Source organism: Myotis yumanensis, unplaced genomic scaffold, assembly GCF_028538775.1.
Source record: "Myotis yumanensis isolate MYYU_CA2020_CCGP unplaced genomic scaffold, mMyoYum1.0.hap1 SCAF_2, whole genome shotgun sequence".
NCBI lineage: Eukaryota > Metazoa > Chordata > Mammalia > Chiroptera > Vespertilionidae > Myotis > Myotis yumanensis.
The window spans coordinates 193,314,465-193,341,680 of NW_027223753.1; the positions used below are offsets into that span (position 1 = coordinate 193,314,465).

At 39.1% G+C, this 27,216-nt stretch overlaps 1 protein-coding gene across 2 annotated transcripts in view; it reads left to right on the forward strand.

The window, feature by feature from the left end:
* The window catches only part of IFT80 (intraflagellar transport 80), a 106,913-nt gene that overhangs the window by 10,739 nt on the left and 68,958 nt on the right, over positions 1-27,216 (forward strand). Inside the window, exons 2-5 of one of the 2 annotated variants that reach the window (XM_070403645.1) lie at positions 2,121-2,203; positions 5,422-5,644; positions 16,503-16,613; positions 18,419-18,487. In XM_070403645.1, coding sequence (XP_070259746.1) covers positions 2,168-2,203; positions 5,422-5,644; positions 16,503-16,613; positions 18,419-18,487 — 439 coding nt within the window. In that variant the 5' untranslated portion in view covers positions 2,121-2,167. The remainder of the gene's footprint in view (positions 1-2,120; positions 2,204-5,421; positions 5,645-16,502; positions 16,614-18,418; positions 18,488-27,216) is intronic. The other variant, XM_070403646.1, reaches the window with a different exon arrangement.

Sequence of the window (27,216 nt, forward strand, 5' to 3'; positions counted from 1 at the left end):
CCTCTCCTCTCCTTTCCTCTCCTCTCCTCTCCTCTCCTCTCCTCTCCTCTCCTCTCCTCTCCTCTCCTCTCCTCTCCTCTCTCCCCCTCCACCCCTCTTCCTTCCTCTGCCCCCAAAAAAACACAAAACATATTCTTGGGTGAAGATTAAAAACAAATAAATAAAAAGAAATAGGATGTATGGGGAAGATCTTTCTGAGCAAGGAAGAATCTTCCTGATGTTAGAATGGCACCTTCCTCTTTCTGTAATTCCTTGGCATCTTGTTTCTGAATTGTTGCAGATTTCTTTCTTATGAAAAAAATTGCTGCTTTTACTATTTAGATGAGATTATTATTGCTTTTGGTGAGACATTATCCCTAATTATTCTGGATTTCATGTTTGAGGTACTTTGATCTAGGCTACATCATGTCTTTGTCAAAGATCTTTCAAGTTTCTGGTTGTAATTGTATATTCAGAGTTTATATATTTTTTCTTGTCATTTGTGTTATCATTTTCAGAAGCAACAATTATCTGCTTTTATTCTTTTAAAATCCTTATAAGCAGGGTGCATTTGGCTTATTATGAAAAAGCAGAATTTCATAAGTATGTTTATTCTTCCCCCCTTTCTAATTGGAAGGGGTCTGATGCGAGGGGGGAAGGAGTTTTGAAAACAATGTTGAAACTCTAAGAACCAAAAGTGAGCCTATGAAGTATGTGGGTAAGAGATTGTGTTCTTTTTCTGGCTGCTGTACATAGTTTCATACTTTTGACGTTGAACAGAAATCTTGCTGAGTGAACTGGAAGAGACAGAGAGGCTTCTTACCCTAGTTGCAAATTGGCTGACCATAAAACTTCAGATTTTTTTCTGTGGTTTTAACAACTTTTTCCTCCCAGTTTAACAAATTTATGAGTAGAATAAGTGAAAAAGATGCTTTGAAATACAGCTATGTTTAGCACCTTGCTGATCTAAAAACCTTCCTGGGTTAGGGGGAATGATAAGTTATTTAAGGGAGACCTACTGAATTCTTACCTATACTCAGCATATCCTTTGATATAGTTAGCAGTAATTTTCTACTTGGTGAAGAGGATTTTGTTCCTTTAATTACACTTTGATTTAATTTATTTATTTTCTTTTTAGGTTAGTGATATTACTCAGAAAGAATCCTATAACTATAAAATGAACTCAGACAATTTAGCATTTTCTTGATTTGTATCTTTTGATGACCTGGTTATTTGGGGGATTATTACTCTTCTTTTTCTAGATTTTTATTTGTCAATTACATTGTGATTTTCATGTAACTTTTATAAGGGTTTTATTACCGCTGCTTACATAACTCACATATTTTTCACATTGTCACTATGACAACCATAAATGTTGGGGTAGTACCTCTACCTCCAATAGAATGTAAACCTCAGATTGGACCACTAGGTTGATGATATCATAATATTTCCACGTTATTAAAGCCCTTAATATCTTAGCCCTCAATCACATTTTGGGAATTTATTCTAATGTATTAAACATGACCAATATTGATTTGCCATTGAGGGCTTCCCAGTTTACAGAATCATTTAAAAAAATATATTTTTATTGATATCAGAGAAGAAGGGAGAGGGAGAGAGAGATAGAAACATCAATGATGAGAGAGGCCCGCTGCCTCCCCCCCCCCCCTTGCCCCTCCCCTCCCCTGGGGATCAAGCCTGCAGCTGGAGCATATGCCCTTGACCGGAATCGAACCTGGGACCCTTCAGTCCATAGGCCAATGCTCTATCCACAAAGCCAAACCGGCAAGGGCCCAGTTTACAGAATCTTCTGATTTGATCTCCAGATAGCTTTTGGAGATTACTTACCTGACCAGATTTAGTGCTCTGCACTTGTAGGACTGTTTCAGGCAGGGTGTAGAGGGCCTCTGGAGTCCAACCCAAGGTCTCTAATCACCCGTTGGCAGGATTAACACATTGACTAGTTTTCTTCCTCTTTCCCTGTCTTTATACCAGCAGGATTGAAGGTGTGTTTCAGTGTCCTTGGGGTCCTAAGATGTTTTGCTTGCTTTTATTTTGTGTGTGTGTGTGTGTGTGTGTGTGTACATGTGTTTGTTTTTAATGCAGATTTTATATTTTCCCCCTAATTTTTATTTTTACAGTGAATGCATTCAAGTAGCATTTAAAAATTTTGCTGGAAAGTGGAAGCATGAGACTGAAGATATCACTTTTAAAAGAACCAAAGCATATCCTTTTAACACTTGCAGACCTTATTGTGATCATCTTACTAGAGTATTGTTAAGTTTTGTTCTATTTTGTATTCTACGTGGATAATGGGTGTTTTGTGTTTTTTTTTTCATTCCTTTAATGGCAGTTTAACTAAATTGTTTTTGAAATATTTGAGGTCATGTGTTGCAGGTAATTCTCCAAAGCAAACTATTTGCTCTAAATCTTACTTTCAAATTCTTATTGACATTTTTCTTACTTTACTTAAGTACTGTACTTAAGTACATAAAAAATAATTTTTGTTTAGTCTAGTAGGATCTTAAAGAGAAGCTTTTTTTAAACAAATAGTTTCTTTGCTAGTGTGATGTAGTAAGTTTTTAAATGAATTTCGCTTTATTTCTTCATACTCTCTTTATGATAAAGTGGAGAACAAGCTGAAGAAATTTTAGCAGTTAGAGCTTTATTATTTCACTAGAGGCCCGGTGCAGGAATTCCTACACAGGTGGAGTTCCTCGGCCTGGCCGGCGATAGGGGCTAATTGGTCCATCTCACCCAGTCCCAATCGGGGCCAATCGGGGCTAGCCGGCTGGGGATCGCGGGAAGTTGGCCAGCCATGGGAGGTTGGCTGTGGGAGTGCACTGATCACCAGAGGGCAGCTCCTGCATTGAGTGTCTGCCCCCTGGTGGTCAGTGAGCATCATAGTGACCAGTCATAATGGTCGGTTAGGCTTTTATACATATAGATGTAAGAAGATGGAAATAATAAATATTTTCTCCAACATATGACCTTATATTTTGTCAACAAGAATTTCTGATTATGTATCAGGAAGATATGATAGGTCCCTCCACCTTCATTTTTATATATACCAGTGCTTCTAAAAGTATTATCTGCAGACTTTATTACAGGTCTGTAAAGGGATAAGTACAGAAATTGAAAGTAAGAGGTAAACAATTTTTGTAGCAATTTGACATTGGGAAACCATCCAAATATAAGATCATTTTTCTAGTAATTTATTTTTATTTTATCTAACAAAATGTTGATCTGCAACAAATTTGAAATCAAGAAAAATATGTTCCTTCATCAGAGATAGAAAAGCACTGAATTAGACATTTGATTAAATCTTTTGAATTTATATTACCTTGTCTGCTTGTTTTACCTTTTGAGTGAAGGTATAATTTCTCTTATTTGTACTTAAATCATTTTTACTATTTTTTGAAAGTGTGCCCTCAGGTGTTCATGCCATATATAATTATACCATATGCAAGATTCATGCCATTTACAAGATTTTGACTATGTCCATTATCTGTTTTTGCCTTTCTTTTCAAGCTGAATAATAGTCTAATAGCAGTCTTTTTAGACTTTCTTAATCTGACATTCTTCTCATTTCTCTCATAATTTTAGTTGACCTATTAGTTTGAAGATATGTCATGCACATCTGATGTTTATTTACAGCAATTTACAAAGGATTAGCTTAATGTGTGTGTGTATGTGCTTTCTCCCTTTCTAGGTTTTACCTAACATTCTGCCTTTCTAAAGGTCTTTACCTAACACCATTTAGGCTATAGAAATTATAGGAATAATTTTTTCAGTAATGGTCTAGTGATGATATCCTTTTGTTTAGATTATATTTTGAGTATTCCAGTGCCATTTTATTACCTATTTATCTTAGGACTTTGATTATCTTTCTATAATTTATTTTTGCCTTTTTGGTTATTTGCTTAATCTGTCATATTTTGAAATAGTATGAAAAAATCTTAGAACATCCCATAGTAATTATGGCACATTGTCTCTTTTTCCTTGAAGTTTATTGAATGTTCAGATAAGCCAATAAAAAGCACTGATGAGAAGAGAAGGAAGTAAAAGGATTATACAATAACAACAAGAGAACAAACAACTCACCTAGGAATGATCTGGTAATGTAGAAATCCAGATGTAAATAAGAGAAAGCATCCCTGGTAAACAACAAACTGAAATGCCTTCTCTAAATATATGCTTCACCTAGGCCCTAGAACCTAGGGTAAACAGCCCATTCTGATGGAGAAGTGAGGGCTACTGAGCACCTCAAATTATAGAAATCCTCCTGATAAATCAGAGATAAAAAATGGGTTAGCCGAAACCGGTTTGGCTCAGTGGATGGAGCGTCGGCCTGCGGACTGAGGGGTCCCAGGTTCGATTCCGGTCAGGGGCATGTACCTGAGTTGCGGGCGCGTCCCCCGGGGGGGGGGGGGTGGTGGTGCAGGAGGCAGCTCATCGATGTTTCTGGCTCTCTGGCTCTCTCCCTTCCTCTCTGTAGAAAATCAATAAAATATATTTTTTTAAAAATGGGTTAAAGTAAGAATTTTAGGGTTCATGTCTCATCCAGCACTATTCTCTTTATAGGCACATTAAATTGTAATTGAACTATTCCCTGAATTTAATGTCAAAAAGTTTGGTAAGATTTTTGTTTCAGCTGTTAAGCTATATGTTTTTTCCTAAGTAGATTGTTATTATAATGTGTAATTTAAGCAGATATTTTACTGTTAGGTTTCAATCTTCTTTTAACACTTGATTTTTAAAAACTCATCAAAATAATACATGCTTATTCTAACTTAAATGATACAGACATATGTAAATAAAAAAGACATACTTCCCCCTTATTCCCCAGTAATTGAGTGTATTATATCCTTTCATACCCCTTGAGCTGATAGATGCTTTGTATCTTTTAGTCTTGTTATGAAATATTTTATAACTCAATTTAAAATTTTTCATTTTGTCAATTCTTTTTCTCTCTCTTTTTAAATATATATATTTTTAAATGTATATTTTATTGATTTTTTTACAGAAAGGAAGGGAGAGGGACAGAGAGTCAGAAACATTGATGAGAAACATTGATCAGCCGCCTCCTGCACACCCGCTACTGGGGATGTGCCGGAAACGAAGGTACATGCCCTTGACCGGAATCGAACCTGGGGCCTTTCAGTCCGCAGGCCGACCGACGCTCTATCCACTGAGTCAAACCAGTTAGGGCCTTTCTCTCTCTCTTGGCATCTGGATTTTTTATCTTGCTTTTTCATTTTTACAACTGTTTTGGTTAGATGTTTATTTTTCTTTAAATAGAAAATATATGAAAGTCATAAAATGAAAACACATTTAGAAGTTTGAAATGTTTGATCCTATTTTATACTTATCTTATAATCTGCATCTGAAAATTATTTAAAATGTAAGACTTTTGTGTGTTGTCTCCTTAACATGGTGACACATCAAGAATTAGTAAGCTGTGTAGGCTGGACTAATGCAGAAGAACTGTATTCATGCAGTGATGATCACCAAATAGTGAGGTGGAACTTGTTAACCAGTGAAACAAGTCAAATAGTAAAGCTTCCTGATGACATTTACCCAATAGATCTTCACTGGTTTCCAAAAAGTTTAGGCACCAGGAAACAAACTCAAGCAGAAAGCTTTGTCCTCACAAGTTCTGATGGTAAGTTGTTAATGTTATATGCTCATCTTGGTATTTAGAAGACATAATAGGGTAATATGACTTATGCTTTGAGTTGTTTTACAAAACTGATGTTTTTGGATCTGCATGCCTTCATCCACACATTTTGTCCATTTTCTATGTAGTCATTTGGTTTATGTTTAAACTATAAAACTGTTGTGATGGAAAAAAGTGAATTCAACTGGTGTGTGGTGGGATTGAATCGGAAAGTTTAACTTTACTTTTTCTGTGCTCTCTTACTAGTTGTTAAGCTATTACCAATTTTGGTTTCTAATTTCTTCAAATTTAACTTTATGACATAACCATACTAAAAATATGGGCACATTTAGTAAGCTATCTTTATTTTCTAGTACATGTTAATTTCTTACAGAGTTGGAGATGTATTAAATTTGACCATAGCTTTATTATTGGTGAGTAAAAAGCATGATTTACTACTTTTTTAAGGGAATGTTTTAATTAGAAATAATTTGAATTGTTTTTGACTGTATGACACTTGACCTACTCTGTCAATTAAGAGTATATTCATCAGAAGTAACAGAAACTTACTTAGCTAACACTTATACACAGTTGGAGTTTTTTGGTTCACTTAGCTCTAGGGGTAGATCTTTAAGCACAGCTGCATCGGGCCCTGTTCTCACCAGCTTTTGGATAGGCTTTCCCTACAAGGTGAGCATGATGGCAGTCCACAGCCCAAGTCTCATCCTCCTAGGAAAAATATTAGCAGAGGGAGTGCTTCTTCCTCAATATCTCATACAGGCAAGTAGCAGAGAGAGTTCTGGGAGGTCATGGGTCAGCCACCCATCACTGTGTGAATCACTTTAGTTAGGGGAATGTGACACTGAGTGAGCACAGCAGGCCTCAGGCCGTTGTGGAAAGGCAAACAAAGAAAAGAGGGCTTTTGTAGCCAGAACAAGGAAGGGATGTTATGGCAGACAAGCACATTAGATGCCACAACTTTTACAGACAGAACTTCTGGTAACTTTTTTTCATTAAATGAGATACTGTGTAAAAGTACTTATAGTGCCTGGTGCTTAGAAAATTGATTCAGAGCCACAGCTAGAATTTAGCTAATCTCAGATGATAAAATGAAGCATTGACTTTAAAAAGAAACACCTTTTAATTTTGATTTAATTTCACTTTCACAGAAAAGTTGCAAGAATTGTACAAGTAACTCTTGCACATCCTTTATCTAAATTCACTAATTGTTAACATTTTTTCCATATTCTTTCTCATTGGTTTTCTCCTCTCTCTCCCTGTCCCCAACCACATACACTTTTTTTCTAAAACATTTGAGAATAATTTACAGACATGCCCTGTAACCATAAATACTTCAATGTATTTCCTAAGAGTAAGGATTTTCTGTTACATAACCACAATACATTGATCAAAATCAGGACATTTAACATTAATGCAATACTATTATCTAACCTGCAGTTCATATTAAATTTTTAATAATCGTCCTAATAATGTCTTTTATAGAAATATTTTTCTGGTACTAAATAACACATTGCTTTTATTACACCTCTCTGGTCTCCTTTAATCTGGAGCAACTCCTCAGTCTTTCTTTCCTAATCTTGACAGTTTTGAAGAATACAAGCCTGTTATTTTTATAGAAAGCCCCTCAATTTGTGTTTGTTGGCTGTTTCCTCATGGTTAGATTTAGTTTACATGTTTTTAGCATCAATAAGCAGTGGTTCTCAACCTTCTGGCCCTTTAAATACAGTTCCTCATGTTGTGACCCCCAACCATAAAATTATTTTCGTTGCTACTTCATAACTGTAATTTTGCTACTGTTAGGAATCGTAATGTAAATATCTGATATGCAGGATGGTCTTAGGCAACCCCTGTGAAAGGGTCGTTCGACCCCCAAAGGGATTGCGACTCACAGGTTGAGAACCGCTGACTTAGGGCATCAGATTGGGAAATTCATGATGCTGGTTTAACCCATTATTAGTGATGTTAATGTTCATTTCTTCAAAAGGTGTGTTCACTAAATTAATCTATGAAGTTACTACTTTTCTCTTTTAATAAATAATTTGTGAAAGAATATATTCAGACTATGTAAAAATATTCTCTTACTTCTCAAACTTCCTCCCACTATCTTAGCATCTATTGATGATTCTTGGCTGAATCATTTATTACTAAGACTAGAGGCCTGGTGCATGAAAATGCGTGTACTCGGGGATGGGGCCCTCAGCCTGGCCTGCGACCGCTCGCAGTATGGGACTATGGAGAGCGGCTACAGTGTTTGGACAGGTTCAAGCCTTGGACTAATGAGAAGGCACAGTCCTCTCATTGCTATGTGCAAGTCCCAGCTTGGAGGGCAGGGCCCTTCCAGCACAGTTATAGCCAACAGCTATAGTTGTAAGCTTGAACCTATGGTCTGAACACGTGGCCCCACATGTCTGAGTAATATGGGCTTGATAGAGTTCAGGTGCATGTAACTGAGTAGCATCGAAACCCACGAGAATGTTGTAAACATCTTGACCACACCCTTACTTTGCCTTGTGGAATCTGGCTATAAAATAAAGACACGGCTTGTAGTCCGTGGCATTGTCTCTCCATCCAGGTGCAGCATCCCACCCAGACCCAGATTGTATTCTCTTGTCTGTCTTTTCTCCATCCTTCACTGCCCCCTCTCAGGGTCACTGAACCAGGCTGAGCTGGCGTGGCACATAAGGCACCCTGGGGCTGAGTATGCCATGGCCGTGCCGGCTCACCACACGGAACCCCTCGGGTGGTGTCCACCTGATGACTTAGGCCCACTCCCTGGGGGATCGGGCCTAGGTTGGCAGTCAGACATCCCTCTGGCAGCCCTGGGGACCTCAGGGGATGTCCACTTGCTCCCCAGGGATCAGGCCTAAGCTGGCAGTCAGACATCCCTCTGACAGCTTGGGAGCTCTCAGGGGATACGGCTTAGGCCCGCTCTTCAAGGGGCGGGCCTAAGCCGTTAGTTGGGCATCCTTATTGCTGCCACGGAGGCGGGAGAGGCTCCCGCCACCACTGCTGCGCTGGCCAGCCATGAGCCGGTTTCTGGCTGAGTGGTGCTCCCCTTGTGGAAGTGCACTGACCACCAGGAGGCAGCTCTTGTGTTGAATATCTGCCCCCTGGGGGTAAGTGCGTGTCCATAATGACCGGTTGTTCCTGGTCATTCTGCCGTTAGGGTCAATTTGCATATTACCCTTTTATTATATAGGATGGTTGCCAAATGGTAATTTTTTAAAACTTCATAATTCCTTCCATATTGATCAGTTGGTATTCTACTGCAATGAAGAGCCTCCCATATCCTGCCATTTATTTATTTATTTGCTATGTCAGTTAGATTCATAGATTTTTATTTTATTTCTTGAGTAGCCTGTTACCATTATTTTTATTGATTGATTGACTGATTGATTGATTTTAGAGGTGGGAGGGAGAAAAAGGGAGAGAGAAACATCAATGTAAGAGAAATACATCAATTAGTTGCCTCCCATATCCACCCAACCAGGGATTGAACCAGCAACCTTCCCATGCACAGACGATGCTTCAACCCAATGAGCCACACCAGCCAGGGCCTGTTACCATTATTTTTAAATTTTAATGTTAAAATTGTCTCACATTTGGCCAGCGGGAGCCCCATTAAACCAGTTCAAATAATCTTTGTTTTTCTTTTTTTTGGCGGGGGGGGGGGGTATGTGTCTTCATCAGTTTTCTGGTACTACTTTGCTGGCACAAGATATTCTAGGCTCATCTTGTACTTTCCCAGTTTCAGCCCTCAAATCATCTGTTTCTCCTGTTCTTTATTTGGTGCTTAATGGTATTTCAAAACTAAGATAAGAGTGCTATATGTGCTCGTTTCAAAGTGGTGTGTGTACTTCAAGGCCCTTTCAGAGGACTGAGCTAAAATTTAGGTATATAAATGTATATTAAAAAACACACATATCTACAGCTATTTCTTTCTCCCTTACTCTCTTTTCCCCCCTTTCCCTCCCTCCCTTCCTTTCATTTTTTTCTTTCCATACAAAAAACCATGAGTTAATTTTGATACCACCAGCTCCAATTCAACACCATGGGGTTAATTCTAGTATCTTTTTCTCCATATTTGAAAACAGTGAGAAAGACTGACTTTCATTATTCTTAATATATTTACTCATTTACTCAATTCTATAATACACAGTAAGTTGTTTCAGAGTTACTAACCCATACTATTGCAAAAAAATTTAATTAGAATTCAAGTGTTTACTGTTGTTATCTTTACACTGAGGCTATAGAGTCAAAGTCCTGTGTTCAAAAATTACTTGCATTTCCCCCCGCTTAAGCGTTGTTATGTTACTCATTTATAGATAAGTATATTTATTTCCCTTTGTTTTCCATGTAAGCGCCTCCCCCCAATCTTGTTGATTTGATTATCTTTAAATATGTTAAATGTTAACATGGATGGTTACATGAAGTGAAAACTGTATTAAAAAAATATACTTACTCAGAGCATTGTTACTACCCTGACCCACCCAATCCCATACACCTTGTTCCTATTTACTCCTTCTAGGTAACCAATCTCTTTGGTTCTGGTTTATCCTTCCTGTGTTTCTCTTGGCAAAAATAAACAGATGCATGTATATTTCCTCATTTCACCTTTTTTTTTATACAACAGGTGGCATATCACATATTTTCTTTCCTTTTTAAACTCAACAGTATATGAGGATTGACTTATCTGGTGACTGAATACTAAATCTAATTAGTCTTGATGGTTTCTGTTGTCTGAGTGTTTTTCTGAATTATTAAGCTTACTTAATTATACTTAACTAAAAAATAATTGCTTGGGTCTTTATTTCACATTGGCTTTAGATAAAACACTTTCTGATAGGGAAAAGAAGTTTAAAGTAAAAGAAATGTAATTTAAAAGAGAAATTTACACGATTAAATAAGGAAAACTACATTATGACTAAAAAAATAGAATGTATCATTTTATTTTGGGGTTTACTGTATAAAAAACCCCCAAATAAGATAACATGCCACACACTAAATGTTGGAAGAAGAGAAAAACCAAAGCAGCGTAGTTGAGTGTTTTCTCCTAAGTGAAGGATGAGGACTATCTGGGATCTTGAGAAAGAGAGGGAAAGTGACGGTAGATGAAAGAAAAGGAGTGGAAGGGTAGACAGAAAGCAGCATCCAGAAATGAAAAAGAAATGTTCAAAAAAGAAGAAAGTGGATGCCATCAGAAGGTGGTCAAGGAGTTTCCTGCCAGATAAAGATCTGAGGTCATTTTATATTCGGTGCTGTATTCTTTGTTAGCCCAGTTCTTTAAAAAAATTTAGCCTATTATTCTGGTTAAAAGAAAAAACCATATAACGTGAGATCTGCCTTCTTAACAAATTGTTAATTGTACTGTGCAATATAGTTAATTGTAAGCACAATGTTGTAGAGCAGATCTCTAGGGCTTTTTCATTTTGTGCGATGTTAGTCATACTTAAACATTTTTTTCTTCTTCAAGATTTAATTCATTGTTTAAGAGATTTTCTTTTCTAGTTGCCACCATCTTTCTCCTCTTAATTTTTTTCCCTCAACCCTGGCAGAAAAGATTACAGTTTTTGAGTTTGTTCATCACTCTCCCAGGGTTTCCTTTGTCCAACCCCCTCTCTGTTCTGTGGTGGTGGTAGTGGTAAAACGTTCAAAACACATCCCTGGGTTTGAGGGGCAGCTCCTGCACATAAAGCAGACTTTTGCCAAGTATTTTGTCTTACCAATAATTCTCTCTTCAATATTTTAATCTCTTTTTGAATGTTTTGTGTAACAGTATCCCACTTTTTAGAGGAGATATTTCTTTAACAATGTGTTAAAAGATTTACATTTGAAAAATAATTGAATTATTTAAAATGCATTGGGGAGCTGCTAGGTAAGGGAATTCTGGTATAAAGCCTTTTGTAAAGGCAATAAACACTCCTTAAATTATATTTAGTAAAAGTTGATATTTTCATACATTCTATTAGATATCTTCAAATAATCACTATATTCTCTTATTAGTTAATATGTTCATTTTAAAATCCCACTTTAAAAAGAATTGTGCATTCATTTCTTTTTATCAGAAGTTAGCAGTTACTGATTTCTTTGTGGCTTTTGCAGACATCTGCCAAAACATTTCTGCTATTAAGCAGTCTGCAAAAGTGTTCATGTGTCCTTTATTTCTAGCACCCTATTCCAAGCCTTCTCATGTTTCCGTGGGTATTTCTTAGGGCATTTCTAACTTTAAAAAATGTGTTCTTATAACTAATCTACCACTTCTGTTCTTTTTCTTTTTTATAACATTTTCCTCTTTTTAGCTTATCTTTAATAACAAGTGATTAATTTTATGCTCAGGATTTAAATCTTCATTTTTATCCAAAGTTTTCATTGTTTGTTTACTAAAACAATAAATGAGTCATATTGATTATATTCTCTTCCCAACCTCACCCCTAGCAAATAATTGGAAATAAATTAATTGATCTCTAGTTTGCTTTTGCACTTTTACAAAGTTATAGAACACCTGGAGAGAAAAAAGAACTGAAAATGTTAAATGAATAATTATCAGTTTTTAAATTTGATGTATGTAATTTTATATTTATGCTTTACTCTGGGTGTGTTATTCAAGCAATTTGTAATAATCAGCCAATGTACAAAGGCCAATGATTTATTAATTGCTAAATCTATGCCAAGAGCTGACCTTAGTTGTCCCAGTGTATGGCTTCTGTGAGGTCATAGGAAGCCAGAATAATTTTATCACTTGTTAGAAAATCAGTATTTGTTATTTTATGACAAGAAATGTCATTGACCAAAATACATACAATTTCTAAAATGTGGAATAGGCTGAAAGATAATTTATGGACTTTTCATTTCTAGTTCTAGTTATTTGGTTAGTCTCTTTGGTGTTGCATTTATTCATTGTATCCAATAATTGTTTAGTATGTGGATGTTTTGTGCTAGGCAGTATGCTAACATTTTGTGAAACAGGCCTGGATAAAGAAAATAATGGCCACAGGATTAGCTTTCCACTCATTAGATGTCATCTTCGTAGTTTCCTCTCTTGAGATTTCCCCTCCTTGTATTTTCTCTGTAATTTTAAGTTAGTCTGATAAAGAGAATAATAGCACAGTTGGATTCAAAGTAATTGTTACATTGAAAAATGATCCAGAGGTAATTATAAAATTAAAAGGAAGATATGGGGAAAAGTAGATAGTGCTACTGGTGCTAGTGGGTGGGTGGATAAAGGAAAACGGTAGATTATTGTTGAAGTGCTAGAACGTCATGAATGAGAAAGATAAGAATGTCAAATGGTCCATTTTATTTATTTATTTACTTACTTACATACTTATTTTTATGTATTGGTATGGTTATAGAATTGGTTAAATTTAACAAATGCTGATTATGTAAAAGCATATTGCAAATAAAAATATGATTAAGACATGGCTCCCTGCCATGAAACGAATCACAGCCCAGTGAAAAATGCTGCAACAGAGCGACAAGTAATGTACATTGTGTGTAAAAAAGAGGGAAAGACTTTGTTGGTGGGAATGAGTAGGTGGTCAGTGAAAGAACCACAGGGCAGTAAGTGTTAAATATTTTAAAGCCATTTGTTTTAGAGTTCTCCAGAGAAATGTTGTAAAGCCATCTTAAGCATCTGACTTAAATATATTTTTAATAAATTGTTAGTATTAGGCCAGATCTTGAAAGCCTCAAGTTAAAAGTGAATTGAAACAAAATAAATCCTCTGAGGCAAATTTGGTTAGGCAGCCACATTATTCTTTTACTGCAAAATAAATAAATAAGTAAGTAAATAAATAAATAATACATATATGTATACACACAAATATTTATATTGATTTGAAGAAAGCTAATTTCACTATACTTAATTAATGTATTACAATCTGTATATCACTAGATTTCATTATCATTCAAACCTCACTGATCTATTCTCGGATTCCTGTAGTTCTTACTCTTGGCACAGTTAATTTGTCCCCTTGACATTGCTTATATACTTTGTCAATGTACTGTAAAGTTGTAGTTTTTTTAGCTTTTTTCCTATATATAGGATGGGGCAAAAGTAGGTTTACAGTTGTGAGTATGTGAAACAGAGTTTATTCTTGTATTATTATTTATTAACTAGCAGCCTGGTGCATGAAATTCATGCAGGGAGGTGGGGAGGGTCCCTCAGCCCAGCCTGCACCCTATCCAATCTGGGACCCCTCGCGGGATGTCCGACTGCCTCTCAGAATCCAGGACCACTGGTTCCTAACCGCTCACCTGCCTGCCTGCCTGATCACCCCTAACCCCTCTGCCTGCCTGCCTGATCACCCTAACTGCTCCCCTACTGGCCTGATCACCCGTAACTGCTCCCCTGCTGGCCTGATTGCCCCTAACTGCTTCTGCCTCGCCTCACACCCGGGATCCAGGATTCCCTCCTCTGGCCGGTCGCAGGTACAGGGAACCTGGCTTCCCTCCCTCTGGCCGGCTGCAGGCACCCAGTACTCGGGCCAGCTTTGCCTGGTCCGGCCGCAGCTGCAGGGGACCGTGGGCAGGCGGCTTTGCCTGGGCTGCAGCCATAGGCGCCAGGACCACAGGGCGGGCAGCTTGTCCCTCTCCTGGGCCACAGTTGCAGGCGCTGGCTCCCGGGACCACGGTGCTGGCGGCTTGTCCCACTCCTGGGCTACAGGTGCAGCCCCAGCCACTGGCGCCCAGAACCACAGGGACCATCGGGTGTGCGGATTGTCCCTCTCCCGGGCTACAGGCACAGGTGCAGCTGCTGGCGCCCGGGACTGCGGGGTGGGTGGCTTGTCTCTCTTCCAGGCCCCAGCCTGGCTGGCCCACATTCCTCTCTTGTGAGCTCATTTGTGCCTGGCTGGTCCCCATTCCTCTCTCCCCAGTCTTGAGTGCCTGAGCCGTCTCGGCGTGACGGCATGAGGTTGTGACAACCATTTGCATATTAGCTCTTTATTATATAGAACTAGAGGCCCAATGCATGAATTTGTGCATGGGTGGCATCCCTTGGCTTGGCCAGCAATCGGGCCAATCAGGGTCATTCTACTCAGTCCAGATTGGGGCTTATGGGGTCTGGCCAGCCGGGGAGGGCTCCAGGGTGTGTCCAACCTGTCTTTCCCAGTCCCAGTCAGTGATCAGCCAGACCCCAGCAGCAAGCTAACCTACCAGTCGGAGCATCTGACCCCTGGTGGTTAGTGTGGGTCATAGCGACTGGTCAAGCAGTCGACTGAATGGTTGACCGATAGGTCAGACACTTAGCATATTAGGCTTTTGTATTATTTATTAATTATTGTATTATTTTCCATATGAACAACTGTAAACCTACTTTGTCCTACCCTGTATGTGTGAACTTTTTGAGGTCAGCAACCAAGTAGACTGCTTTTTGTTTGGTCTACCTGGTGTCTGGCACAGTGTAAAATCATATAAGGCAAGTGTTTTAAAATTTGGGATTAGCAACTGTTAAATTAATTAAATAAGGAGGCAGTTAGACTGAGGTGTACATTGGCCCATGTACACAAACCAAAATCTAAGCCTGTAAATACCTCAAGTGTACATAATTGAAACCTAAGAACCACCAATCACAAACAGCCAACTAGGCTTTAAACTATTCTATACAATAAAGAGTTAATATGCTAATTAGACTGAACAGCCGAATGACCTTCCAGACGACATTCCAGACAACCTTCCGGACGAAGCCAAGGCTGCGAGGGCCTGCCGAGGCTGCAAGGGGTTGTGAGGTGCTGCGATGGCCGGCCAAGGCTGCGAGGGCCGGCTGAGGCAGCCAGGGCTGCAAGGGCCAAGCCCCTTGTACGAATTTCATGCATTGGGCCTCTAGTAGTTAGTAATTTCCTTACTTTGCTTCTGCCTTTTCTCTATAAAAGCCTCTCTCTGAGCTGCTGTCAGTGGAGTGCTAACCACTTCTGGTTTGGCGCTGTCTGATTGGAATAGATTTTTGCTCAAGTAAACTCTTAAAGTTTTAAAATATGCCTCAGTTTATCTTTTAAAACCATTTCACTGTCTTGGTTCCTCTCCTCTATACCTTTTTCACCTTTTCTATAACCTGTGGGGGAAAAAAAGCAAGACTGCAAAACTGCTTAAATAGAAGGCTGGCTTTCTTTCTTTCTTTCTTTCTTTCTTTCTTTCTTTCTTTCTTTCTTTCTTTCTTTCTTTCTTTCTTTCTTTCTTTCTTTCTTTCTTTCTTTCTTCCTCCCTCCCTCCCTCCCTCCCTCCCTCCCTCCCTCCCTCCCTCCCTTTCTTTGTTTTTCTTTCTTTCTTTCTTTCTTTCTTTCTTTCTTTCTTTCTTTCTTTCTTTCTTTCTTTCTTTCTTTCTCTCTCTCTTTCTTTCTTTCTTTTTTAAAAATATATTTTATTGATTTTCTACAGAGAGGAAGGGAGAGGGATAGAGAGTCAGAAACATCGATGAGAAAGAAACATCGATCAGCTGCCTCCTGCACACCCTCTACTGAGGATGTTCCCACAACCAAGGTACATGCCCCTGACCGGAATCGAACCTGGGATCCTTGAGTCTGCAGGCCGACGCTCTATCCACTGAGCCAAACCGGTCAGGGCAATAGAAGGCTTTCTTGACATTTCTTTTGGCCCCCTTTGGCCATATCCCAGTAGAGTTTTATCATCTCTCTGAATTACTTTAGCGTCATATTTGTAACTTTGTTTGTTGCTGTCTTCCAATAGATTTGTGTTTCTTGAGAGTAAGAATAATTATATTATTTGCCCTTTTGTCTTCAGTGCCTAGCACTGTGCTCACTAGTCTAGTAGTAGGTAGTCAACAGATGTTTGTTGATTGAATAAATTATTTTAATGAAATAGATTTTTCAAGTATAATTTCTTTTAGGGAAATTTCATCTGATTTCTAAGTTAGGAAGAGTGGAAAAAAGTGTAGAAGCTCACTGTGGAGCAGTACTGGCAGGAAGATGGAATTATGAAGGAACAGCATTAGTTACAGGTAAGTTGTCTGCAAAAATGGCATTTTAAGTGAATTTTTTAAAGAAAAATTTCCAAAGGAACAGAGTATTTTCTTAGCAATAGCCTTTTATTATCTAATACTAAATAATTAGCACAGTATTGATCTAGATTGCTATATAATGTTATAATTCAGGATGTTATATTAATTACTAGTTTTCTAATATGACGGAGAATATTCTGTCAAAAATGCTGTTGGAATGTTCAAGTAGAGAGTAAATAAAAGTTGTAATTCTTTAAAATTTTTAAATTCAAAGTATTCTCATTTAACTGACCTTTACCCTCTTCCATCTCTCTCCCATCTCCTGTCCTATTGCAAGGATTCTTCTCTTCACCTATTAGTTATCTATTATTTCATAACAAATTACTCCAAAGTTAGTGACTTAAGATGATAACTATGTATTATGCAGGAATAGTTTAACTGGGCAATTCTGTCCTGGACTCAAGAAGTTGGATGGGGCTGCAATCATATGAAAGCTTGATTGGGGCTGAAGGATGGGCTTCTAAGATGGTTTACTCACTTGGCTGTTGGCAAGAGGTCTTAGTTCCTCTCTGACTGATGGCAGAGGCCTTAGCTCCTCACCACCTGGGCCTCTCCGTAGGGCTGCTTGGTGTTCTATCAACATAACAGCTGACTTCTCCCCGAGTGATCCACGAGAGAACAAGATAGAAGTTACAATATGTAAGATGTCCCAAAAAATGTATACACACACTTTGAATAATTATAAAGGCATTGTTATTAAAATACATTTTATTTTCAAAATTGAGCTATCCGTTGTTAAAGTGTGTATTCATTTTTGAGGACACTCTGTATTTTATGACTCTCCTCAGAAGTTATACTCCATCATTTCCACCACATTCTGTTAGGAGCAAGTCACTAACTATAGCCCACACTGAAGGAGAGAGAAATTAAGCTCCACCTCTTAAAAGGAGGAATAACAAAGAATTTGTGTATATGTTTTAAAACCACCACACACATCCCCTGGGCCTTCTGTAGGACTTCTCTCAGTGAGTTGTCCTTTTTCTTGCTTGTTTTTCAACTTCTCCTTTTCCAGTGGTTTCTTTTTCAGCACATAAGAATGTTAAGATGTCATCCATCTTGAAAATTGAGAAAAAAGAAGTAAAAATGCTTCTGTTAACCAATAACTCTCTCTAGCTATAACTTCCTCTTTCTTTTTCACTCTTGCAGGCAAACTGTTAAAAAATAGAGCCTACTGCTTCATCCATTCAGTCCCAAACTCACTGGAATTGGGCTGCAACTCTTCTTAATACACTGAAAGCACTTTTCTTAGAATTCTAGAATTGAGATTTCAGTGAAGATGACAGCATTATTTGAATAATATACTCATAAGTCTTCTAATATTAAAGGAAAAATAAAAAGTTTTGTCATGGAAGTTTGTCTACTTTGATAAAGTTGTTTCAAAATAACTTCAATTAAATAATACAGTTATGAAGCACTGTCATTTAATTAGAGTAAATTTTGTCCAAATTTTATATGTAAATTTAATGTTTTAATTTATTTCTTTTAAAAAATATATTTTTGTTGATATCAGAAGAAGGGAGAAGGGAGAGAGAGATAGAAACATCAATGATGAGAGAGACTCAATTGATTGGCTGCCTCCTGCATGCCCCCTACTGGGGTTCGAGCCTGCAACCTGAGCAAGTGCCCTGACTAGGAATCGAACCGTGATCTCCTGGTTTATAGGTTGATGCTCAACCACTGAGCCACGCTGGCTGGGCTAAATTTATTTCTTATAGCTAAAAATATCAATTATTTTCTCTTTATAGTTGGAGAAGATGGACAAGTAAAAATCTGGTCAAAGACTGGAATGCTAAGATCAACTTTAGCTCAGCAAGGTATGTATTATAATCAATAAAAATGTCAGCATTTTCCTTTAGCAGCAGTCTAATATCATTTCTAAGACTGATTTTGGTCAGGTTCAAAACCTGAAATCGCTCATTTCTATTTCCACTTTTTCCTCTTACTTTCCATGTTGCCTGATGGACCATGGTACCTATATTATTCAAGCCAAGAAATATACAAAATACTCAAGGGCTTTTTCTTTGTTAGTGAATCTAGACAATACAGTTATAGGCTAACTAGAGGCCCAGTGCACGAATTCGTGCACCAGTGGGGTCCCTCAGCCCAGTCTGTAGGATCGGGCTGAAACTGGCTCTCTGACATCTTCCGAGGGACTGCAGGAGGGTTCCCGGGTGTGTCTGGCCAGTCTCGTTCAGTCCTGATTGGCCAAACCCCAGCAAAAAGCTAACCTATTGGTCAGAGCGTCTGTCTGGTGGTCAGTGCACATCATAGCAACTGGTCAACTGTCTGCCCTCTGGTGGTCAGTGCATATCATAGCGAATGGTTGAGCAGCCTTAGCATAGCATTAGCATATTATGCTTTGAATGGTTGAACGGCCAACTGGTTGACCGGACACTTAGCATATTAGGCTTTTATTATATAGGACTAGAGGCCTGGTGCACAAAAATTTGTGCACTCGGGGGGCGGGGGGAGGGGGGGCCCCCAGCCTGGCCTGTGCCCTCTTGCAGTCTGGGACCCCTCGGGAGATAACGACCTGCTGGCTTAGGCCTGCTCCCGGGTGGCACAGGGCAGGCCCAATCCCTAAGTTCAGCCCCTGGTCAGGCTCAGAGCAGGGCCGATTGGGGAGTCGGGGCGCCGCCCCGTCATGCACAGAGCAGGGCGGATCGGGAGGTTGCAATGCCACCCTCAATCACGCTCAGGGTAGGTCCGATTGGGGGGTTGGGGCACCGCCCCCTGTCACACTCAAGGCAGGGTCGATGGGGAGGTTGCAGCGCCACCCCCTGTCACACACAGAGCAGGGTTGATCAGGGGGTTGGGGAGCTCCCCCCTGTCATGCACAGAGCAGGGCCGATAGGGGAGTTGGGGCACCGGCCCCTGTCACACACAGAGCAGGGCAGATCAGGGGGTTGGGGCGCTGCACCCTGTCACACTCAGGGCACGGCCAATGGGGAGGTTATGGCTCTACCCTGTCACACACAGAGCAAGGCCCATGTAGGGGGGTTGGGGTGCCACCCTCTATCACCCACAGATCAGGGCCGATCAGGGGGTTGGGGCACCACCACTGTCACACTCAGGGCAGGGCCGATGGAGAGGTTATGGCTCTACCCTGTCACACACAGAGCAGGGCCCGTGGGGGGTGGGGGGGTTGGGGCACCGCACCCTGTCACACACAGAGCAGGGCCAGTCAGGGGGTTGGTGTGCTGCACCCTGTCAAACACAGAGCCGCAGGGCAATCAGGGGATTGGGGAGCTCCCCCCTATCAGGCACAGAGCAGGGCTGATCAGGGGGTTGGGGCGCCTTCCCCTGTCATGAACAGAGCAGGGCGGATAGGGAGGTTGTGGCCCCACCCCCTGTCACACACAGAGCCGCAGGGCGATCAGGGGGTTTGGGCGCTGCCCCCTGTCACGCTGATCCTGGTGCCGGGAGCCTCGCTGCTCCGCTGATCCCAATGCTGGGAGGCATATTACCCTTTTACTATATAGGATACAGGCCTGGTGCATGGGTGGGGGCCAGCTGGTTTGCCCTGAAGGGTGTCCTGGATCAGGGTGGGGGTCCCCACTGGGGTCCCTGGCCAGTCTGGGTGAGGGGCTGAGGGCTGTTTTCCGGAAGCAAGTGACTGAAGCTTCCAACTGCTCCTTGTTTTCTTTTTTTTTTTTTTATTCTGGGCTAGCTTTAGCTCTGAGGCCTCGCTGCTGAAAACATGGATACAAAGTTTCGGTCCGCTGGCTTTCAGTCCAGCTGGTTTCTGGTGTTTTGTTTAGCTTCTTGTTTGCAACATAGTACATAGTTGCTTACACTTGCAGCTGAGAGGCCGGCAAGTTTGGCGGGGAACGTTGGAGTCCGCAGCAAGCAAGCCTCATGCTCGCTTCAGTGCCTGGCTGCCAGCCGCCATCTTGGCTGACAGTTAATTTGCATATACTCACTGATTAGCCAATGAAAAGGGTAGCGGTCGTACGCTAATTACCATGTTTCTCTTTTATTAGTGTAGATGATTCTTTTTTTTTTTTTTAGGTGTTATAAATATTTTTTTTTAATTAAATCTTTATTGTTCAGATTACATTTGTTCCTCTTTCCCCCCCCCCCCATAACTCCCCTCCTCCCAGTTCCCGCCCCACCCTCCGCCCTCATTCCCCACCCACTGTCCTCATCCATAGGTGCACGATTTTTGTCCAGTCTCTTCCCGCATCTCCCATTCCCCTTTCCCCCCCAAGAATAGTTTGTCCATTCCCTTTCTATGTCCCTGATTCATTATAATCACCAGTTCATTCTGTACATCAGATTATTTATTCACTTGATTCTTAGATTCACTTATTGATAGATGCATGTTTGTTGTTCACAATTTATATCTTTACCTTTTTCTTCTTCCTCTTCTTAAAGGATACCTTTCAGCATTTCGTATAATACTGGTTTAGTGGTGATGAACTCCTTTAGCTTTTCCTTATCTGTGAAGCTCTTTATCTGACCTTCAATTCTGAATGATAGCTTTGCTGGATAAAGTATTCTTGGTTGTAGGTTCTTGGTATTCAGCACTTTGAATATTTCTTGCCATTCCCTTCTGGCCTGCAAAGTTTCTGTTGAGAAATCAGCTGACAGTCATATGGGTATTCCCTTGTAGGTAATTGAGTCTCTTTCTCTTGCTGCTTTTAAGATTCTCTCTTTGTCTTTTGCTCTTGGCATTTTAATTATGATTTGTCTTGGTGTGGTCTTCTTTGGATTCCTTTTGTTTGGGGTTCTCTGCGCTTCTTGGACCTGTAAGTCCATTTCTTTCACCAGGTGGGGGAAGTTTTCTGCCATTATTTCTTCAAATAGGTTTTCAATATCTTGCTGTCTCTCATCTTCTGGTACCCCTATAATTCTGATATTGGTGCGCTTGAAGCTGTCCCAGAGGCTCCTTACACTATCTTCGTATTTTCGGATTCTTTTTTCATTTTGCTTTTCCGGTTGGGTGTTTTTTGCTTCTTCGAATTTCAAATCTTTGACTTGATTCTTGCGCTCCTCTGGTCTGCTATTGGGTATAATATTCTTTATTTCAGTCCGTGTATGCTTAATTTCTAGTTTCTTTATCGTAGCATCGAGGGTCTCATTAGTTTTTGTGAGGCTCTCCACAAGTTTATTGCAAGCCCTCAAAATTGCGTTTTTTAGCTCCATATCCTCCATTTCTGTCATGTTTTTTTGTCTCCGCATTTTTTATGCTTTCTTGGTGCACCCCCTTGTGGTCTTTGTGCGCAGTCTTGTTCTAGTTAAGCCTTGATTTTTTTTAGTTAATACTGAGGGATTTGACCACCAGGCTGACTGGCTGTGAGAATCAGCTGTGTGGGAAACTTCTGTCCTCTGGGGAGGTGCTAATCTAGCCTTTGCCTGAGGCGATCCGGCAAATGGCTCTGCGCAGGGCTTGGGCGGGGCGGGTCGCAGGGGATCAACAGGGCGGGTGGAGGGAGCAGTTATGGCTGCTCTCAGTCCCGTTCCCAGTGGCTCTGCTTCTCAGAACCCCGGCAGCCGCTGCAAACCTCGGAGAGAAAGCTGCCCTCAGATTCCAACTGATGCAGGACAATCCCGCTTCTCCCATCTGAGTCTGAGTCCCTAGAGACTCGCCCGGATCTGGAGCCCAGAGTCTGAGACTCCCTCCCGACTGAAAACGACAACCGCGCCCTCAGCCACCAGCCTGCTTTGCACGCGTACCTCGGTACCTTTGTATTTTCCACACTGTGCCTCCTCTGAGCCTCGGTTTGCTGTTCTCTTTCCTTCTAGTTGAAGAGTCTCTCCTCAGCCAGCATTCCTGTGGTTCTGGGTGATGTCTGTTCTGTCTTTTAGTTGTATTTTTGAAGTGGTTGTTTGCGGCAGCAGTCTCCGGTGTTTACCTATGCCGCCATCTTGGTTCTCCTCTAGATGATTCTTTTTAAATAATTCTGAAGCATTATGAACATGTTCTATCTGAATAGGATTTGGTATCTAGTTAAATAAATAATAGGGAACATTGAATATCTCCTGACTTAAAAAGTCCTAATAATCTCATAATATTAGCACTCTTTCTAAATTATGTTGTACATTTGATTTCCATACTAATGGAGGGGAGCAGACACCCTGATAATCCAAAATTTGGAAAGTGACAGCTACTTAGAGCAGAATCTCAGTTTTCCATGTTAATTGGGAAGAAGTACCCATAAAGCCAGCCTATAAAGTGGTCATTCTTGTTGGGATTTAGATTACATAAGGTTTTTTTTTTCTGTGTAGCAGATTTATTTTCCTAATTACATTTACCTAGGAGCAATAAAGCAATCTTGATGTTGACCTGAGAATTTATCTTCTAATCTTCAGAACAGGTTGCCAAAAAGCTGCTTGCAAGATTATTCTTCAGATTATATGATAAAGTCAATATTGTGAAGCATCTCCAAAAATTGACTTCTAAAAATTTCCAGATTTCATTTCTAAGTTGTTTATTCTTAGGATAGTGTTAAAATAGTTTACATTTCTAAACCAAATGTTAGTAAAGGAACCAGAAGTACTAGTTAGTACTTATTTCCTGAGGTTAAATCTTTGCAACAGATAATCTCCAAGTAGAGTATTTATCCATGAGTAGAAAATTTAGAGTCTATAGAAGCTTTCATGGATGGATTTCAGTTAAAAAAAAATAGTCAGTTTATTGTTACGTTAGTAATAAAATGTACCTTTAGAAAATACATTTTATTTTAATCTTCTAGTGGGCCTGAGGATTTCCTTTCGGCTTTATAACTTGTTAGGGCTGATTATTCAGCATTCTCACTCTATGATGTCTGTCTTATGAGCAACTGACAGAAATCTTCTAGAGGTTGCTGCACTCTTGGGGTTGGGGCTGCAGTTCTCTCTAGCTGTTGCTGCCACTGAGACATATCCTTTTTTCCTTTCTTTTCTCTTTTACTAAATTTGTTGTCTACAGAAGACACAGATCTTCAGAGGAATTCTGAAAGCTTATATCACTACCAACTGTATCTGAATTCTTGCCTAAGATCGTTCCTTCTGTTTTCTTAAATTCTTCCCAGACGTCTGCTTCCCTTTTACTACCCTTGGATCCACCATTTTGAACTTTCCAAAGTCTAAAGTTGAAACTTAGAATAAGTTGTTCAGTGTAAACATTGTTAATCATTGAGGGTAGGTAACAATACTATAGTTTACCTGTGTAATGGGTCTGGAAAACAAATTGCTACTTATTTTGCTCTTATTGAGAAAATGCATTTAAAGTTTTCAAATTTGCAAGGGCAGTTTGAAGCACAATATGTTCATAAATTAAAGACTTTATAAATCAGAGGTCACAAACAGGTGGCCTTTGGGCTGAATCTTGCCCACAAGCATGGTACTGACCCAATATTTAAAATCAGGATATTTACATACAAATTTGGTTTTCTGGTGTCTTGAAAAATTGGAAGACCTCGCAACATTAGGCCTGCTTTTCAGAATGAATACGATCAGCTGGAGTTCAGTAGTGACTGCTCCATTTTTTTAAAAAATATATTTTTATTTATTTCTGAGAGGAAGGAAGAGGGAGAGAGAGAGATAGAAACATCAATGATAAGAGAGAATCATTGATTGGCTGCCTCCTGCACGCCCCCTATTGGGGATTGAGCCCATAACCTGGGGATGTGACCTTGACCGGAATCGAACCCAGGATCCTTCAGTCTGCAGGCCAACACTCTATCCACTGAGCCAAACTGGCTAGGGCAATGGCTGCTCCATTTTTAGTTGCATTTCAAACTTCTCTTATTTTTCTTACACTCTACTCATTTACGTTACATGGGAGAAAATATAAATCTAAAGGTATTTGAGTTTGCAACCCCTGCTTTCAATAATAGTGATCATAAAATTTTGATTGTTAGTATGTACCTTGCAGAGAGCACTTAAATCTTTTTATTTTTTAAGTATTAATTTTAATAGTACATTCACATGCTTCAGAATTTAAAGCATATAAAAAGGTATAAAGTTACCTTTTAAATACTATTTCTATTTCTCATATTACCCCTATTGTCCAGTCACCCAGCAAACATTCCATAAGCAACTGGTGTAATTTTTTATGTAGCAAATGTGTTTTTATGTATTCCTTTTTTCCCTCTCTTATAAGCAAGTGGTTGCATACTGTATCTACTACAATGTGCTCTTTGCTTGAACTATCTTGGGATAGTCCTATATAGTTCTGTATCAGTAAATACAAATATTCAAGTTTTTTCTAGAGTGGATGTACCATTTTATATTCCTGCTAGAAATATATGAAGGTTCCAATTTCTCCACATTCTCAATGTTTGTTATTGGTTTTTTGTGTTTTTTTAAAATCATAATCATTCTAGTAAGTGTAAAGTGATATCTCATTATAGTTTTGATAGGCATATCCCTGATGAAATTGAGCATCTTTTTATGTGCAAATCGGCCATTTGTATATCTTTGGAGAAATACCTATTGAAATCGTTTGCACACTTTTTAATTGGGTCTTTTTATTGTTGAGTTGTAAGAGTTATTCATATATTCTAGTTACTAGAGTTATTGGATATATGATTTGCAACTATTTTTAAAAAATATATTTTTATTGATTTCAGAGAGGAAGGGAGAGGGAGATAGAAACATCAATGAAAAAAAAAAAAAAAAGAAACATCAATGGTGAGAGAGAATCATTGATTTGTTGCTTCCTGCATGCCCCCTACTGAGGATTGATCTATGTGTCCTAACCAGAATCCAGCCTTGACCTCCTGGTTCATAGGTCTATGCTCAACCACTGAGCCACACTGGCTGGGCTGAAACTATATTTTTATCCATTCCATTAGTTTCCTTCTCACTTTCTTGATATCTTTTAAAACACAGAAGTTTTGATGAAGTTCAATTTATCCATTTTTTTCTTTAATTGCTTCTGCTTTTGGTGTCATATCTAAGAAACCATTGCCTAATACAAAGTCATGAAGATTTATGTCTTTTTTCTTCTTCTAAGAGTTTTATAGTTTTAATACTTGCTATTAGGTCTATGATACATTTTGAATTAGTGTTTTTATATGGTGTTTATTTTGGAGAGGGATGCGTTGTTCTTTTTTTCCTTCCTCCCAACTGCATGGGTAAATAGGATTCTCTTAAAAGCTAAAATACAGATTATGTCATATAATACAGGTAATTTTATGATATGTTCATATCACATAATGATATTTTCCATCAACATTTCAAGTAGCTATAATTTTTTTAACATCAAATGTCTATGAAAGGGCTGATCATTTTTATACTATTTGAATCCTATTTATTCTTTTTAACCTCAAGGTTTATATTAATTATAAGATTAATGTACAAAATTAAATTAGACAGATTTTTTTATTTTAGTTAACCTACTGGTATTTCAATTGAGTAATCAGAAATCTTTTTCTAGATTAAGGATTACAAATTTACTGTAGAACTATGCATCTAATTTTTGAGTTTTTGATCATTGGTGCCACCCACACGTTCCTAATAAGGCACAGGTGTTTCCTGTTTTATCTCTGGGAAAAATTATTGAAGAAGTTAAGTTATAATGACATTAACCTCAAAGGAAAAATTCCTAGTTATTTATAAGGTTTCTTTGATTTATTAGAAACTACAAGTTTTGAGGGTGATTATAAATCTGAACTACTGCAAGCTGGATGCTGATGGCTCAAGTAAGAAGGTCAAGTTAGGGGGGGGTGGGAGACTCCTGCCTCCTTCGTAGAGAAAAAATGTAAATTTGGCATAAAAATGAAATAAAAGAAGCCTGAATTACTGTAAAACTTGGAATTCAGTAAATAATGTTGAAAGCATAATTATGAGTTTTACTATATGAAAGCATAATTGTGAGTTTTACTATATGTTTATGTTAATTATACTTTTTTCTTGATGAATAACAATTAATTCCTGAATTCATTTCTTGATTATTGGAACCAGATATACAAGTGGAAAAAGTCACAGTCATTGCCTTCTCTTCTGATACAAAGATGGATTAATCCCAAATTTTGGGGGGAAAATTTGACTGTACCTTTGAGGTGTTGTTGTTTTTTGTTGTTGTTTTTTAATAAATCTTTATTGTTCAGATTATTACAGATGTTCCTCTTCCCCCCTCCCCCCCATAGCTCCCCTCCACCTGGTTCCTACCCCACCCCATGCCCTTACCCCCCGCCACTGTCCTCATCCATAGGTGTAAGATTTTTGTCCAATCTCTTCTCGCACCCCTCACACCTCCTTTCCCTTGAGAACTGTCAGTCCACTCCCTTTCTATGCCCCTGATTCTATTCTATTCACCAGTTTATTCTGACTTACTTTTTAGATTCACTTGTTGATAGATATTTATTTGTTGTCACTTAGTTGTTCATAATTTTATCTTTACCTTTTTCTTCTTCTTCCTCTTCTTAAAGAATATTCTTCAGCATTTCATATAATCCTGGTTTGGTGATGATGAACTCCTTTAGCTTTTTCTTATCTGACCTTCAATTCTACATGATAGCTTTGCTGGGTAGAGTAATTTTGATTGTAGGTCCTTGCTATTTATCACTTTGAATATTTCTTGCCACTCCCTTCTGGCCTACATGGTTTCTGT